We start from the raw sequence: 14643 nt of genomic DNA, 5'->3' as shown, positions 1-14643 counted from the left end.
TGCTTTGCTATAAAAACACAGTCTCAATTTATCAAAATTATATCAATTTTTTTCAGATCAGTCCTATAATTCATGCTAAAAAATTTGAAAGTTTTTAAATAATTTCTTTTTTTATCGTAAAGTTAAAAAAGAATTGTAAGTCATCATATTTTTATGCTTAAATAAGGCTAAAACACCCGAAATATTCAAAATTCATCCGAAATTCATTGAATTAAATCAGAATTTGTGATTAAGTCTAAGATCACAATATGGATATCTTGGAACTTTTCAGAGCATGGATTTGAGCTTATTTAGTCAAATATTAGACCGAGGTCAACCCTTATAACTTTAAATTCAACTAGGATCCAACTCAAATGTCCGAAATCCATTCGACACTTCTCATACACAAATCAAATAAGTAAATCGATTATAAAACATGTTTTGAACATGTTGAAATCATCAAATCAACTATATAAGGCCGTCTAGACCAAAAGTTGATTGTGATCAAATTTATCCTTCAATTTAACTCAAATCTCGTCCAAACCATCCATCCAAGTCAAAAATATCACCGTCTAGACTTGTAGAAGTGTCAAAATTTTATTTCTAGTTCATCTTCCTCAAATATCAACTTTTGTCAAACTTATCAACTTTCCAAACTAAAAAATTCTTTCAAAATCTGTCCAACCACCTCTGAAACTGTGCCACACATCCCCATAGACCAAAATATCACACTAATTAAAATCTATGAGAATGCATAAAATAAGGAAAATGTTTTAAAAAATTACAAAATTGCTACGAAGATCGTTATATCATCCATTACTAAAACACACGTTCGTCCTTAAACATTTTATGTGGTATCTATGCCACTTATGTGGCCTGCATTCTAGTTATATGGTCTAAATAATAAGCATTTGTCTGTATTTGTTCAACTTTTGATATTTTTACATCTTTTTGACATTCTCGTACAATATTCCTACAAAAAAAATAAATATAATAGCATAAGAAATCTATATATACTAATTATATATTAAGAACACATAAAGTCTATACAATTGGTATCAATTGTATTGTTATTTCTTAGCACATCAATATCCTTCTGTTCTTTTGAGTATCTTCAACATGATCCTTAACATTTGTGAATGAAACTACAAGTTCCTTTTTCTCTATCTCTAATGCATGTTTCTCATCACATAATGTGAGAACATGATTCTTAAAAGCTTTAATCATCTCAGCCAAACTCTCTCGACTTTTTCCTTAAGTTTTGAAAAATCTAGTTCAAGGAAATTAAGTATATGTATCTATCACTTTTCTTCGTTTAGTATGGAGATTTTCATTGGCCTTATGAAAACATGAGCCACGTATCGGTCGGTTCGGTTTGAAAGTTTATCAGTTATCGATTTGTAGACATGATAAACCGTTATAGAACCATTAAGATATTGACTTATTAGTTATTGATCGTTATCGATTTGATACAAAAAAAAATCCATTGAAAATCACTTAGAAATAAAGTAATAAACCAAATAAACCATGCACACGAGTTGACATATTGCATCTTGATCAAAAGCAAACACACTGATAATGTAGGATAACCGAGAGTTTGAGATAGTCAGAAATAAAAATATGAAACTAAACTCTAAGTCAATGACTTTATATTTCAAATGGTATAAATCTAATTATTAATCTTCTATCGAATTAATCCGTTAAGAAAAAATCAAAATCGTTACCGAAACTACTAAATCATTAACTCATTATCGATAAATCAATAACTTTTTTTTTCTATTTGAGTTATTTGTTATTTGAAATAACCTTAAAATTAATGACGTTAACGAAGGAAGGACAACATTAAACCTCCTTCAATAATATAATAGAATTACTTTTATTGATATTTAAAATTTAAAAACTCCACTTTTTTAATTGGAAAACTTGACTCTTTTCTCTCATTAAATAAAAGTAGTGTAATGGTCAAACTAATCTAATTACATTAATTTTCTTTTGACCATTAATGCAATTTTTTTTTAATGAATTTATAGAAAAAACACGGTGGCGTATAGGACCTGGAGTAGTTTTTTGTTTTTAACTTTGAAATTTGACGAGCCAGAAGAATTGTCTTGTCATATTAGTATTTTTCAGCACTAAAGAACACTCTCTTTGCGCTCTGACTGACTTCGGTCTTCCCCCCGTTTACTCCTCACCGTGCACCGCTTCATACGCTCCAAAAATGCTAAAACAAAACACCCATTAAGCCAAAATCCCTCTTTCTTGTTTTTGTGTTAAAGAAAAAGAGTTGCAGAATCCCAAGCTTTCATCTTTACTAGTTTTCTCTTGTTGGGTAAGCGTTTTTTTCCCTTTATATGTGATTGTTTGTGTTTTAGTTTGATTGACTCAATTGGGATTTGAACCTGCTGCCAACAGCACCCTCTTTAGGGGTGCAGCCATTTCCCGGACCTTGCTTGAATGTGGGATGTTTAGTGCATTTTATTTTTTATATGGGTGCTGTTTATAATGGGGCATTTGGTGATAATTGACATACTAATTCCAAGTTTTTTTTTGATTTTATTGTGTTATCATTATCTATGTGTTTTACTTTGGAGTTTGGAGTTCAATTTGATAATTGCTTCTTTACAAGTTTTTTGAGATAAAAAGGTGTTTTTTTCTTTTTGAATATTTGGGGATAAGTGTTCTAATGATGTGGTCTGTGATTTGAGTTTAATTGACTTAGGTAACAGTTGTTATTATAGTTGGTACCATGAATTATTTGTTTGGGTTAAGACGTCGGTGTGATTAGTATATTTGAACAGTACATGTGAGTGGTTTTCAAGAGAAGCTTTGACAGTTTTAGCATTCTGCAGAGGTAGGTTGTGAAGGAGGTTTCACAGAGTGAAGCTTGAGATTGAAATAGGTGGAAGGTCATTATCCAGAAGATGGGTGGTCTTTGCTCTAGAAGGGCTACCGCTGATAGCACAACAGATCGTGGCATTCCACATGTGAATGGTCATCTTAATTATGGTGCTGGAACGGTTTATCAGTCACGTGGATTGCCCATACAACTAAGCAGTGATCCTATGCAATCCCCTGCTGGGGAAAGCCAGCAACTAACTGAACCAGCATTATCTTATCCGGAGATGAATGATATTTCTCTTGGGATTCCTATGGATGATGTTGATGATGGAATTCCAATATTGTCCAGGGTTTTATCTAACAAATCCAGATCAGCAAGGTCAAAGCAAGTTGCAATTGCAAAGGTGAGTGGTCAGTTTCATATGCTATGTTATGTCCTTTGGCTATGACCTAGTGCATTTGTCTTTTTCCTTATTGTTGCTTGTAATTATTTGAAAATTTCCAATATAGGAGTTTATAAAGATAAATGGACCCCATTGCGATAAGCAAATGTGAGGGGTGTATCTACTTATGCTAATGTGAGATTATTCTGCAACATAATAAACCAAATGTGAAACTATAGAAGAAGAAAACGAATGGAGGAACTAAAGAAGCTTTCGTCTCCGTAGTGTTTGGTTTTTAGAGTATGTTATTTGTAACTTATATAACCCAGTGTGGTTGTGACTAGCTACTTGGCCATTTTAGTCTCATCTTTTATCATCCTCTCATATAACTGAAGGATGTAATATATAACCCCCTGAAATATTCACTTCTCTTTATCAGAATGCTGATATTGCATGAGTCAGATTGTCCATGCAGAGGTGTTTCAAGAAAAATCGGAAACCGAATCTAACTGTAAACCAAACTAGTGTTGGCAAATGGGCGGGACGGATTGGATATGGGTGGGTTGAAGATGGATTAGACAAAAACAGATAAATTATCCGCCCTGCCAATATTTAATATGTATGAAAAATGGGTTGAACGACGGATATTATTCACGGCTTCTGAAAGAAAAAGAACTCTCCACTTAGATAACCTGCCTAAGCTCCCCACAACAACTCATTAGAAAACCATCTACTTGAGTACTATTTTAAAAAATATACCAAGTAAAAGAAGTACAAAAGAATCTGGTGTAATTTAAAATGAGAGATAACAAATGATAAACTTTGACAGATGCATTAGATAACATCTTAGAAAATAAAACGTTGTATTAGCTGATGTTTTTAAATCTGATTTAGTCGATGACATTCAGAAGCAAAAGTAAATTTGTAAACACTTCTAAGAGAGCATGTGCTGCTGAAGGTTTATTTTATAAGATGACAAAATGTGAACTTTGGTGAATAACACTTGGCTGTGAAAAGGCCTTTCGGTTTTGCCTTTCTTTTGTCTTGTTTCTTTTTTTTTTCTTCTGCCAAATTTTTCCTTTCCTTTTAAAGCAAATCAAAATAAGATGTGCTAACTAATTGAAAGCATTTTCTTCAATTACTCAATAAATGTAATTAATTGAAAATGAGTTAAAAATTAAATATCAACGGTACATCTAAAAGAAATATTTAAATATGTTCAAAATATAACCATATAGAAAGTAAAATGGAGGATCAAAATTTAACTTTGCATACACGTGTAAGTTGGGATATAAATTGTTGTTTTAAGTTTTTTAACAATGTGCTTGATCAGATTGAAAGATTATGAATAAGAAGTACAAAAGAAATGACGGACGTGCAGAAAGGAAATAAAACATTTAAAGCTACAGATTACGGGAGAAAAGAAAAATACTACTTCATTTATTTGTTCTGTGTCAAAACTTTTAATAGTACTGTTTTAACTTCTCTATTGTAATAATGAATCCCACATCTTACATTCTGAACTTCATAATTGAAATATAAAACCATGTTTCTTAATCTTTCCTTTAACATTAATAAGAAAAAATGTGTAACAAAAGATCAATAGCCTTAATGATCTAGAAAGCAATAGTCGGTCCTCCTTTACCTTTGCCAATTGATGTAGAAAGCAATAGTGGGTAATATGGGTTTGGAAGGGACTGGGAATTGTAAAACCCATTATTTATCCCTCAAGTATCCGTCTTTAGTGGGTAATATAGACATTATCATATCTCATCCGTTTTAGAAAGTCAACTATCCAAACCATTTTTAATTGGGTGGGTTGGATGGATACTTGATTTTCATCCATTTTGCAACAGTAAATCAAACTAAAGCCACGTAAAAAATCTGCATGTTCTTTGACTTTGGTTTATTCGGTTTTAAATTTGGAAAAACCATCAATATGATTCTGTTTAATATTTATAAAAAGTCTAACCAAAAGAAACTCCATCTCTCTCTCTCTCTCTCTCTCTCCCCCTCTCTCCCTCCCTCCCTCCCCTCTCTCTCTCTCTCTCTCTCTCTCTCTCTCTCTCTCCCCCTCGCTCCCTCCCTCCCTCCCCTCTCTCTCTCTCTCTCTCTCTCCCCTCTCTCTCTCTCTCTCTCTCCCCTCTCTCTCTCTCTCTCTCTCCCCTCTCTCTCTCTCTCTCTCTCTCCCCTCTCTCTCTCTCTCTCTCTCTCTCTCCCCTCTCTCTCTCTCTCTCTCTCTCTCCCCCCCTCTCCCCCCCTCCCTCCCCTCTCTCTCTCTCTCTCTCTCCCCTCTCTCTCTCTCTCTCTCTCTCCCCTCTCTCTCTCTCTCTCTCTCCCCTCTCTCTCTCTCTCTCTCTCCCCCCCCCCCCTCTCTCTCTCTCTCTCTCTCCCCCTCTCTCCCTCCCTCCCTCCCCTCTCTCTCTCTCTCTCTCTCTCTCTCCCCTCTCTCTCTCTCTCTCTCTCCCCCTCTCTCCCTCCCTCCCTCCCCTCTCTCTCTCTCTCTCTCTCCCCTCTCTCTCTCTCTCTCTCTCCCCTCTCTCTCTCTCTCTCTCTCTCCCCTCTCTCTCTCTCTCTCTCTCTCTCCCCTCTCTCTCTCTCTCTCTCTCCCCCCCCCCCCTCTCTCTCTCTCTCTCTCTCTCTCTCCCCCTCGCTCCCTCCCTCCCTCCCCTCTCTCTCTCTCTCTCTCTCTCTCTCTCCCCCCCCCCCCTCTCTCTCTCTCTCTCTCTCTCTCTCTCTCTCTGTATATACATATATATGTATTTGTCAGTTTATAACCTCCTACGAACATAACTATTTATTCTTATAGAGAACTTTTTTAAAAACAACCTTCTGTATTTTTACCCCTAAAAAAGATGCATGGAGTATGGACATTTTCAAGGTACTTGCTTCGAGTTTTGTATTCTTCTATGTTGAAGTTCTCTAGGAGAAGTGATTTATTTGTTGTTTTAATCATTAAGGTAAAGTTAGTGTGAAAGCATATATGGATATAAAGTGATTGTTTGATTTATGAATGTGAAAATTGTCATTTCCCAAGATGACATTGCTCACAGTTGTTTGAACTGATAATAGGTTTATCTATTTGTTTGATTCTTGCTAATCATATATCGACATATGAGAATTTTCTCCTTTGACTCTAGGAGATTGAATATGTGTCGTGTGAGAAAAAGGAAAAAACCAAATAAACCGACAAAATCGAAACAAAAATACAGACTTTATTTGGTTTGGTTTAGTTATTTAGCAAACTGACACAACTGTTTCTTTAAGGTAAAAATAGAATCAAACTGAACCGTGAACACCCTTAAATTCGGCATTCTAATTGGAATTTATCTATTATTTGCTAGACAGGTTTCCGAAATGAGTTCACTGTTGGGAAGAGCAGGTACGGCGGGGCTTGGGAAGGCTGTAAATGTGTTGGACACACTGGGTAGCAGCATGACAAATTTAAACTTAAGTAGCGGTTTTGTGTCAAACATGGCAACCAAGGGAAATAAAATTGCAATTTTGGCATTTGAAGTTGCAAACACCATTGTCAAGGCTGCCAATCTTATGCATTCTCTTTCAGAAGAAAATGTGCAACATTTGAAGAAGGTGGTGCTTCCTTCAGAAGGTGTGCAGCTCCTGATAGCAAAGGATATGGATGAACTCTTGAGAATTGCTGCAGCAGACAAGAGGTGCTAAGATTCTGAGATAGCCTATTGTCGTATAAGGTGTTACTTTTAAGTTTTGTCTGCCAGAGTGAATTTCTAATATTCTGTAATATGGCAGGGATGAACTGAAAATATTCTCTGGTGAAGTGGTTCGTTTTGGAAATCGCTGTAAAGATCCTCAATGGCACAACTTGGAACGTTACTTCGAAAAGTAACTGTTATAAGCTTTTATGTGTTATTTCTTGCTTGTCATTAGTACACCGCAATGAGTGATCACGTCATTTATAATACATTTCATTATATTTAGGCTGGAATCTGAACTGACATCTCATAAAAACTTGAAAGAAGAAGCAGAGGCTGTAATGGTGCAGTTGATGATCTTGGTTCAGTATACAGCTGTGAGTTTTATCTCATTATTCATTCATCTTTTGATCTCCCATTGCTGTGTTTATTCCGTTATCTTACCATCGTTTGATCCTTTAGTTTGGTTTCAAAAACTAGTGGAGAAGAAATTAGGATCTTGTGTTGTCCATGATTGAAGAGGTCATGCAAAATTAGGACTGTTAGAAAAGCACACTAGTTATTGATGCTCTGTCAAAGTAGGCTGCTGTGACTACAAATGGAACTAAATGTAACTAGCACTGTCACTGCTGTGTCATCAGCTGTTCTCTGAAAATCGTAAGAAGACCGTGTGAAATCATAGAAGGTAATTTATCTTGGTGGCCTACAACGTGGATTCACAGTATCTAATTATCACATTCATAGTAATTAGTGGGAAATATTGTCTTGTGCAAAGCAAGGAGAAAATATTTGCCGCCAGGGAGGTGATTTCATTTGCGCTTTCTCTTTTGGGAGATGGAAGCACATGAGAGGCGCATGACTTCCAGCCAAATCTAATTGAAATTTGACAAAGAGGGATGTTGGCTGAGTTCAGATAGTTCGATGGGTGAAATTGCGAAAGGTGAAGGGTCTCTACAAGACTTCGGCTCGATAACAAATTGAATCAATTTATTTTCTCAAAAAAAAAAAAAAAAACAAATTGAATCAATCCATATTAATTTTATTTTGGCTTTTTATTGATTGAAAAGTTGACCACGAAGTGATGCTTTGGCTCGAAAACAAATTGAAAATTGCAATACCTTCTTGATGCATTATTAATGGATAACTTGCTTCATAAGGAATGACTATATCGTCAACATATACAAGCTGATAGATAGGAATATCATGTATAGAATGTGGAGAGAAGACATAATGATCTGACTTGGCCATTCTATCCCAACTCCTGGACTACTTGGCTGAAGCGTTTAAACCAAGCCCGAGAGAACCCATAAAGGAACCATCCAAATAGACATATTAGATTGGATCCCCCCTTTACTTATAGTTAGGATCTCGATTAGCCTCTTTGATTGTTGTTTGGAGACTAAAGACCCCTCTAGTCCCAAAAGCTGACAAAATAGGAGCCCATTCTTACTTGATTAATTTAAACACATTCTTTCTAATCACCCTTCCTCCCTCCAAACAACAAAACCAGGAGGTTGGTCCATATAACCTTCTTTTTTCCCGATTTGGAGTTGTTGCTGCCACATCTGAGCTCCATTCATGATAGATTTAGGATCACTCTCGTCCCTTCACCCTTGCATGTGGTTTAGTGATACACAGTTTTTGGAATAAAGTTCTTTCCGTTCTTCCCAGCAGTGATGTTCCCTACTGCACCTGAATGCTATTGTCCTAGATAGGAATTTGGAAAGCCATAAAGGATCTCCTGGGTTCAAAATCTTCTGGTCATTTGGAGTGTACATTCCCTAGAAATTCACTATATATTGATGCAAATATTGATCCTGCTTGACGATCAAAACGACCTAAGTCATCTACAAGGCAAGACTCAAGAACTTTTTTGCTTTTCTATTTCTTCATCCCCATCCAAAAGATTATCCGTATATTCTCTCTTGCCATGGCATTCTCATGTCAGGGGATAATGATGGCAAGCTCATTACAGCTTCATAGGATCTTAAAATCTTTCCCTGACTACTAATAGAGCATCATAATACTCCAGCAAACAGCATTAAAGTTCTCTTACCTTCAAGGTCGCATCAGCATTAAAGTTCTCTTACCTTCAAGGTTGCATCACATCATCCGTATTTGTTTTACTAAAAATCTGGAATGATATTCATGATGAATTGGTTCATTTGGAGCAATGAACTTTGCATTTAGTTTACTCTAAGTGAAATCTTTACAACGAGAATTGCACTTTTGGGTGCCTTGAAGAAAAGATCCCTTGGAAATATCTTGTGCTTGCATTTGTGTGTTTGGTAAGAATTCAGGCCTAACATTTAACAGAACTTTTTTAGAGCCATACTTGTGGGAGGTTGGTTAGTATGGATTCTTTATAGACGACCCAATATCAGTACTAACCACACTAAAGAGCTCTGTGGTTATCACAAAGAAACAGCCGGAATTTGCTTATTAGTTCCCTTTCTGTAATTGAGGACATCAACTTGCATTCTGCTTTTTCCTAAAAATTTATCTGGCTCAGGTTCTAGAAAGGATAATTAGTCTGCTTTATGCAGGAACTGTACCATGAATTCCATGCTTTAGACAGATTTGAGCAAGATTATCGGCGTAAAGTTCAAGAAGAGGATACTTCAAATGCTACTCAGAGAGGTATTCCATAACAACAGTTATGTTTTGTTATTTGTGATACTTTAAAGCAGCTTGAAGCTCAAATTTCCCGTAGATGAAATTTGAACTTAAGTTGCTCCAGTGTGTTCATCATATTATATGGTTTATGAACATGGAAGTTTTTTCATGTTGTGGTGCCTTGACAGAGCATCAATGCATTTGTGTTTATTGGTTTCATTTATTATGGCAACAATGTTTAGTGATTGTTCAGTTGGGAAAATCTTGAAGATCAAGGGAAGCAACGGACTTGCATTTATAAGTCGTTTGAATAATCTCTCCCATAATTTCCCTTTTAAGTATCAACATCTATCTGAAGGAGTATCAAAAGAAAATCTCACACTTCCATCTATTCATCAACTTTTGTACTCTTAAGTTGTATAGATTTAAGTAAATCTACTTTAGAGAGAAAATGTCATTTCAAAATAAGATAAGCAACCATTTGTTTACTTAAAATCTATACAAGTTGGACACATGCTGAGAAAATGTCATATAACATGAGAGGGGAATTCACATGTGTCCAAGATGTTACTTTGTGATCAACATGCAGAGGCAAACTACCATTTGTTTCTACACTGTAAAGTGGTTGGCCAACTATGGAATCTATTTAGCTTCAGGGTATTAGATGGACTATGCCTGAAAGAGCAGGGCAGGCTCTAGTAAGCTGGAATATGGAGGGCAGTGGCAACACAAACAAGAACAGATGAAAAATTGTCCCAGCAATAATATGGTGGACCATATGGAACTCTAGATGTTTTGAGAGCAAGAGTAGTCCTTTGCATAAGATCAAAATGAACTGTATTATCACTTTTTGCTATTGGTGTAGTTCTGAGTATATAGATGATCCATTGACTATTATAGACATATTAAGATCCTTGTAAGAAGAAGTCGGATCTAGAGATAGTTTATTTTTGTTTTTTGGTCCTACACATTTGGATGTAGGCAGTGAATTGTGATGTAATTTTTTGGATTCTAGCATGTTTGCTAATGGTTGATTTATAAAATGTTACCTTTGTAAAAAAAAACATTTCAAAGTCAACATTAGCTTATAAGCTTCAAATCATAAACATTCAAGTTTATGCATCTAGCAAGAGTCTAAGTTACTCGGATTCTTCACTTTCGACTGCACCTGTGTTGACGACATGGGTGTCGGATCCATAGCGGATGCTTAACTGATTTTGGGTACTTTAACCAAAATAGATGGATCAAAACAAAAGTCTGGTGAAATTGAAGAAAATTGAATAGCTTGTATATAGAAAGTTCTGTCAATCTTTTTCCCTATAGGATTCTCCTCTTGATCAATATTTTCTCCTCGAAATACTTGGTAAGTTTTGCTCATAATGTCTCGTAATTTAGACATATAACTCCATTTTTAGATTTTTGAATTTTTTTAGCTGAATTTATGAACCCGTATCTGTACCATCAAATCTTAAATTTAGATCATGAAGGATCCAACCTCTAGATCCACACCCATATTGGACACCCGCACCTGAGTTTGAGCAACATAGCTGAGAGTACTATATCTGCATCGACATACATTCCATAACCATAGGTATACACCCTAGCGACAAGTTTTATAGCCTTAGTTGCTCAGGCGTATTATCATAGTGTTGTACTAATGATAGCGTTGTCAAAGGCACGCTTAAGCCGTAAAATGAGGCTCAAAATGTGTTGTGTGCTTCGCCTCGCATAATGTGCTTCAATGTCGTCATCAAGGTGCCAAGGCATACTTTTCATTTAAATCCAATTTGTTTCAAGAGTAGTTCATTTAAACTCAACATAGTCTATTTAGGGCTTAAACTTTGACTACCAAGCCCAAAATACTACCGAAGGTGCTTAATCACCCTATTAAAATCCATCCATCCTTGGCATTCAATAGACTATTGGAGTCATTTTGTAACCCAACATGTATTTAAATAGACATGGAAAGCTGATGTAGTGTGTCTCTGGGAAACAAAGCTAACGGGGGATATTACAAAGATACTGTATGAAGTTTGGACAGACCAGTTGCGCAAGATACCCATTTATTTGTGGAGGACTAAGTGGGTGAGGCCAGGGAACATAAAAAGATTGCTAAACTGCTGAAACAAGGATGACAATGCAACCAAAAAGGAAGGAAGATGGAAGATTGTCCCTGCATGCTTATCATGGACAATGTGGAAAGAAAGGAATAGGAGATGTTTTGAAGACAAGCAGAGCAACTTGCAGGAGTTTAAAATGAATTGTTTAGTTCTGTTTTATTTTTGGTGTAAAACAAAAATTAATAGGTCAAACAGAAGATATTTTTGACATTTTAGACTATTCAAGGAACAACAGATAGATGCTCAAGTTGTAAGTTGTAATACTTTTGAAGGGGGACTACATATTTTGATGTAGTATACCTGTGGTGTGTGGATATATAGATTAACTGTTGCCATTCTAAAAAAAAAGATAGACAAGGTCACTACTTAGTGTCTTCCCCAATAACCAACATTAATAGGAACCTAGGGTCTCTTTTAATACCTTTATCCTACCACTTTCTACACGTATAAATAGCATTTAAACACCTACTTTGTATTCATTAAATAAGTTTCAAGTGGTAGAAATTACCTTTGGTTGCAAAACCTACGCAATTTCCTTTTTGAGTTCTTGAATGCTTGAATGGTATTAGCGTTAATCTACTTTATTTAACACAATTAACAATCTCACCTTGGATATCCCAAGTGAAACCTTGGCCAAGCCCCACCCCTCTAGTTCTCCTAACACATAGCCAAATGTTAAAATTTGAAAATGGAAAAAAATTCATGATCTTGGGTATATATAGAGACCAAGCCTCTCGCAGTGGGGCTTGGATGTGAGCCCATCGCCGAGTCTTTTCCTTTGGCTATCAGGCTTTTTTCTGGTGCAAACTTATCGGGTGTAGCTTGTCCTGGCTTAGCTTCTCTTGCAACGAACGTGTCTTGGAGCGTAAATCCACTGTGGCTTGCCTCATTCTCCCTCCCAAACCTTGCCATAGCTCTTTGGGCACGAACCTACCTGGTAGTGGAACCTTGTTCCATTTTCCAACTTCGACACTTTTAGCCATTTATGCTATGATGTTCATACACTTTCCAAACACTAGTTAATATTTGCATACCTTTCCACGGTATTATTCTCATTCATGGGTCTAGTTAGAGACCTCCAAACAAGCTTAAAAGTATTATGACATTATTCAGGATCAGACATCAACGTTATCAAAGGTGAAAAGCGCCAAAAAGCTCTAAGGTCTGTTGGGGCTTTAAGCGCAAATAAAACGTGGGCTTTAATAAAAAGGCACAAAGGAAAAAAAATAAAAATAAATGTTTAGTCTAAGCCTAATAATTATAAACATGAATGACAAATATATGAACAAAGAAAATATTTTTTTTTTTTATAAAGTGAAATTTCAATTGTTTAGTGTCACCTCTTCAAAAGGGGCTTGTTGGCAAGGAAAAGTATGTCTTAAAACCTTGATGATGACACTGAAGCGCACATAAAGCGAGGCGAAGCGCTCAACATGTTTTGAGCCTCTCTTCAGGGCTTAAGTGCGCCTTTGACAAAACTGTTCAAGATACTACCCAAAAGAAAGCTTTATAGAACTTTTTCCGTATTTTTCCCTTGGGAATGAGGGAAAGGTGTAGAATGGACTATAGGTGATAGTAAAGCAGTCAGCTTGCAGTAGTTGTGTTAACTGGTTTAATTTGCTGTTTTCTGTTCAATCATAGCGCAGAAGTTTAGGTGGTGACAACCAGGGAAACCTCAACCAGGTGTAGGGAGTTTGTACTGATCCGCTATGTTGCTTGGACTCTCCAAAAATGGTGTTGCACCCGTATCTGAACTTCCAAAAGTGCAGTACTTTTGGAGGATTCAACACACATCCGGCAGCATTTTTGAAAAGTCCGAGCAACATAGCTAATCAATTCATTCTTTTTCATGTATTTGGTTGTAGATGCTTACATACTCCTTATTCTGTATACTTTCAGGTTTAGTGAACCATAGTTTTCGATCCTTCTGTTTTTAGTTCTTTTTACAATAATGAATAAACTGACATGGATTTAGACATAGACTTCATGAGTAATGCGTAGTTTTAAAGCTCACCCCCTTTCAGAATCTTTTCCTTTTCTGACCACTCATTTAATATAGGAACTATATTGTCTGGGTGATATAAATCTGGTTATGAGGATGAAAGCTCATTACTTGATTGCTTTAATGATACTCCTTAATCAGTGTTTACTTTGTGCTTCACAAAATTAATTTTTTTCATGCAACTACCTAAGAAAATGATTTTACACATGTTGATTATGGAAGGTTAATTTAAGCGACAGATCAAGAATGATGTTAGGTTTTATAGAGACTAGCATCTGTGAGTTTTTTCTCCGCTGTTCTTGTATGTTTTTTGATCTTTTTCTTTTTCTTTTTGTTTGTGTAGGAGATACCATTGCAATTTTAAAGGCAGAGTTGAAAAGTCAAAGGAAACATGTCAAAAATTTGGAAAAAAAATCCCTCTGGTCCAAGATATTAGAAGAGGTAGCAAGTCAGTGCTGCTTCATATATCTCTTTAATTCTTTAATTTAAATAATCGTAATTTGATTACTATTTCTTAGTGGACCCGTTAATGATACATATTCTTAGCATGATATGGTTAGACTGTTCCAGATTTATTAATCAAACTAGTAAAATTACCCGAGCTTCGCGCGGGAATTTCCTTATAGAATTTATAAAATAATACTTAAAACCTATCAGTCATTAAAAACTAAAACATTATATTATCTTACATACAAGATTACGTAGTAACAAACATTAATAATGTAAAGGAAAATGAAAATTATTACATCTTATCATTTATCCTTAATAACATAAGCATAAATTAATGACTGTAAAACTATATACCAGGATTTGTAACATAAGCAATGGTGTCAGTGAGCCACTCAACATAAGCAAAGTACACAAATATTTAATTATGAAAAAGAAGAAGAATAGGTTCAGAATTTTTGTTGTTTTAAAATGAGAGGAAATCCCTCTATTTATAGACAACAAAGGGTAGTGTGAACAAATGTTTATTATGCCTTATCGGAAATGTTATAACTATTTGGAAAAGTTGCAACCCTTCAGAAAGGTCA

General features: G+C 35.7%; 1 protein-coding gene across 1 annotated transcript in view; it reads left to right on the top strand.

Moving 5' to 3' along the window:
• The first annotated feature begins 2086 nt into the window (after positions 1 to 2086).
• Positions 2087 to 14643, top strand: part of LOC102594342 (uncharacterized) — a 20047-nt gene continuing 7490 nt past the window's right edge. The window contains exons 1-7 of the mRNA XM_006351109.2: positions 2087 to 2308; positions 2829 to 3221; positions 6549 to 6874; positions 6969 to 7061; positions 7158 to 7248; positions 9418 to 9511; positions 13953 to 14050. Of these exons, the coding sequence (XP_006351171.1) occupies positions 2901 to 3221; positions 6549 to 6874; positions 6969 to 7061; positions 7158 to 7248; positions 9418 to 9511; positions 13953 to 14050 (1023 nt within the window). The 5' untranslated portion in view covers positions 2087 to 2308; positions 2829 to 2900. The remainder of the gene's footprint in view (positions 2309 to 2828; positions 3222 to 6548; positions 6875 to 6968; positions 7062 to 7157; positions 7249 to 9417; positions 9512 to 13952; positions 14051 to 14643) is intronic.

This window comes from Solanum tuberosum, unplaced genomic scaffold (assembly GCF_000226075.1).
Source record: "Solanum tuberosum cultivar DM 1-3 516 R44 unplaced genomic scaffold, SolTub_3.0 scf00133, whole genome shotgun sequence".
Lineage (NCBI taxonomy): Eukaryota > Viridiplantae > Streptophyta > Magnoliopsida > Solanales > Solanaceae > Solanum > Solanum tuberosum.
This window is presented reverse-complemented; position numbering and strand designations above follow the sequence as displayed.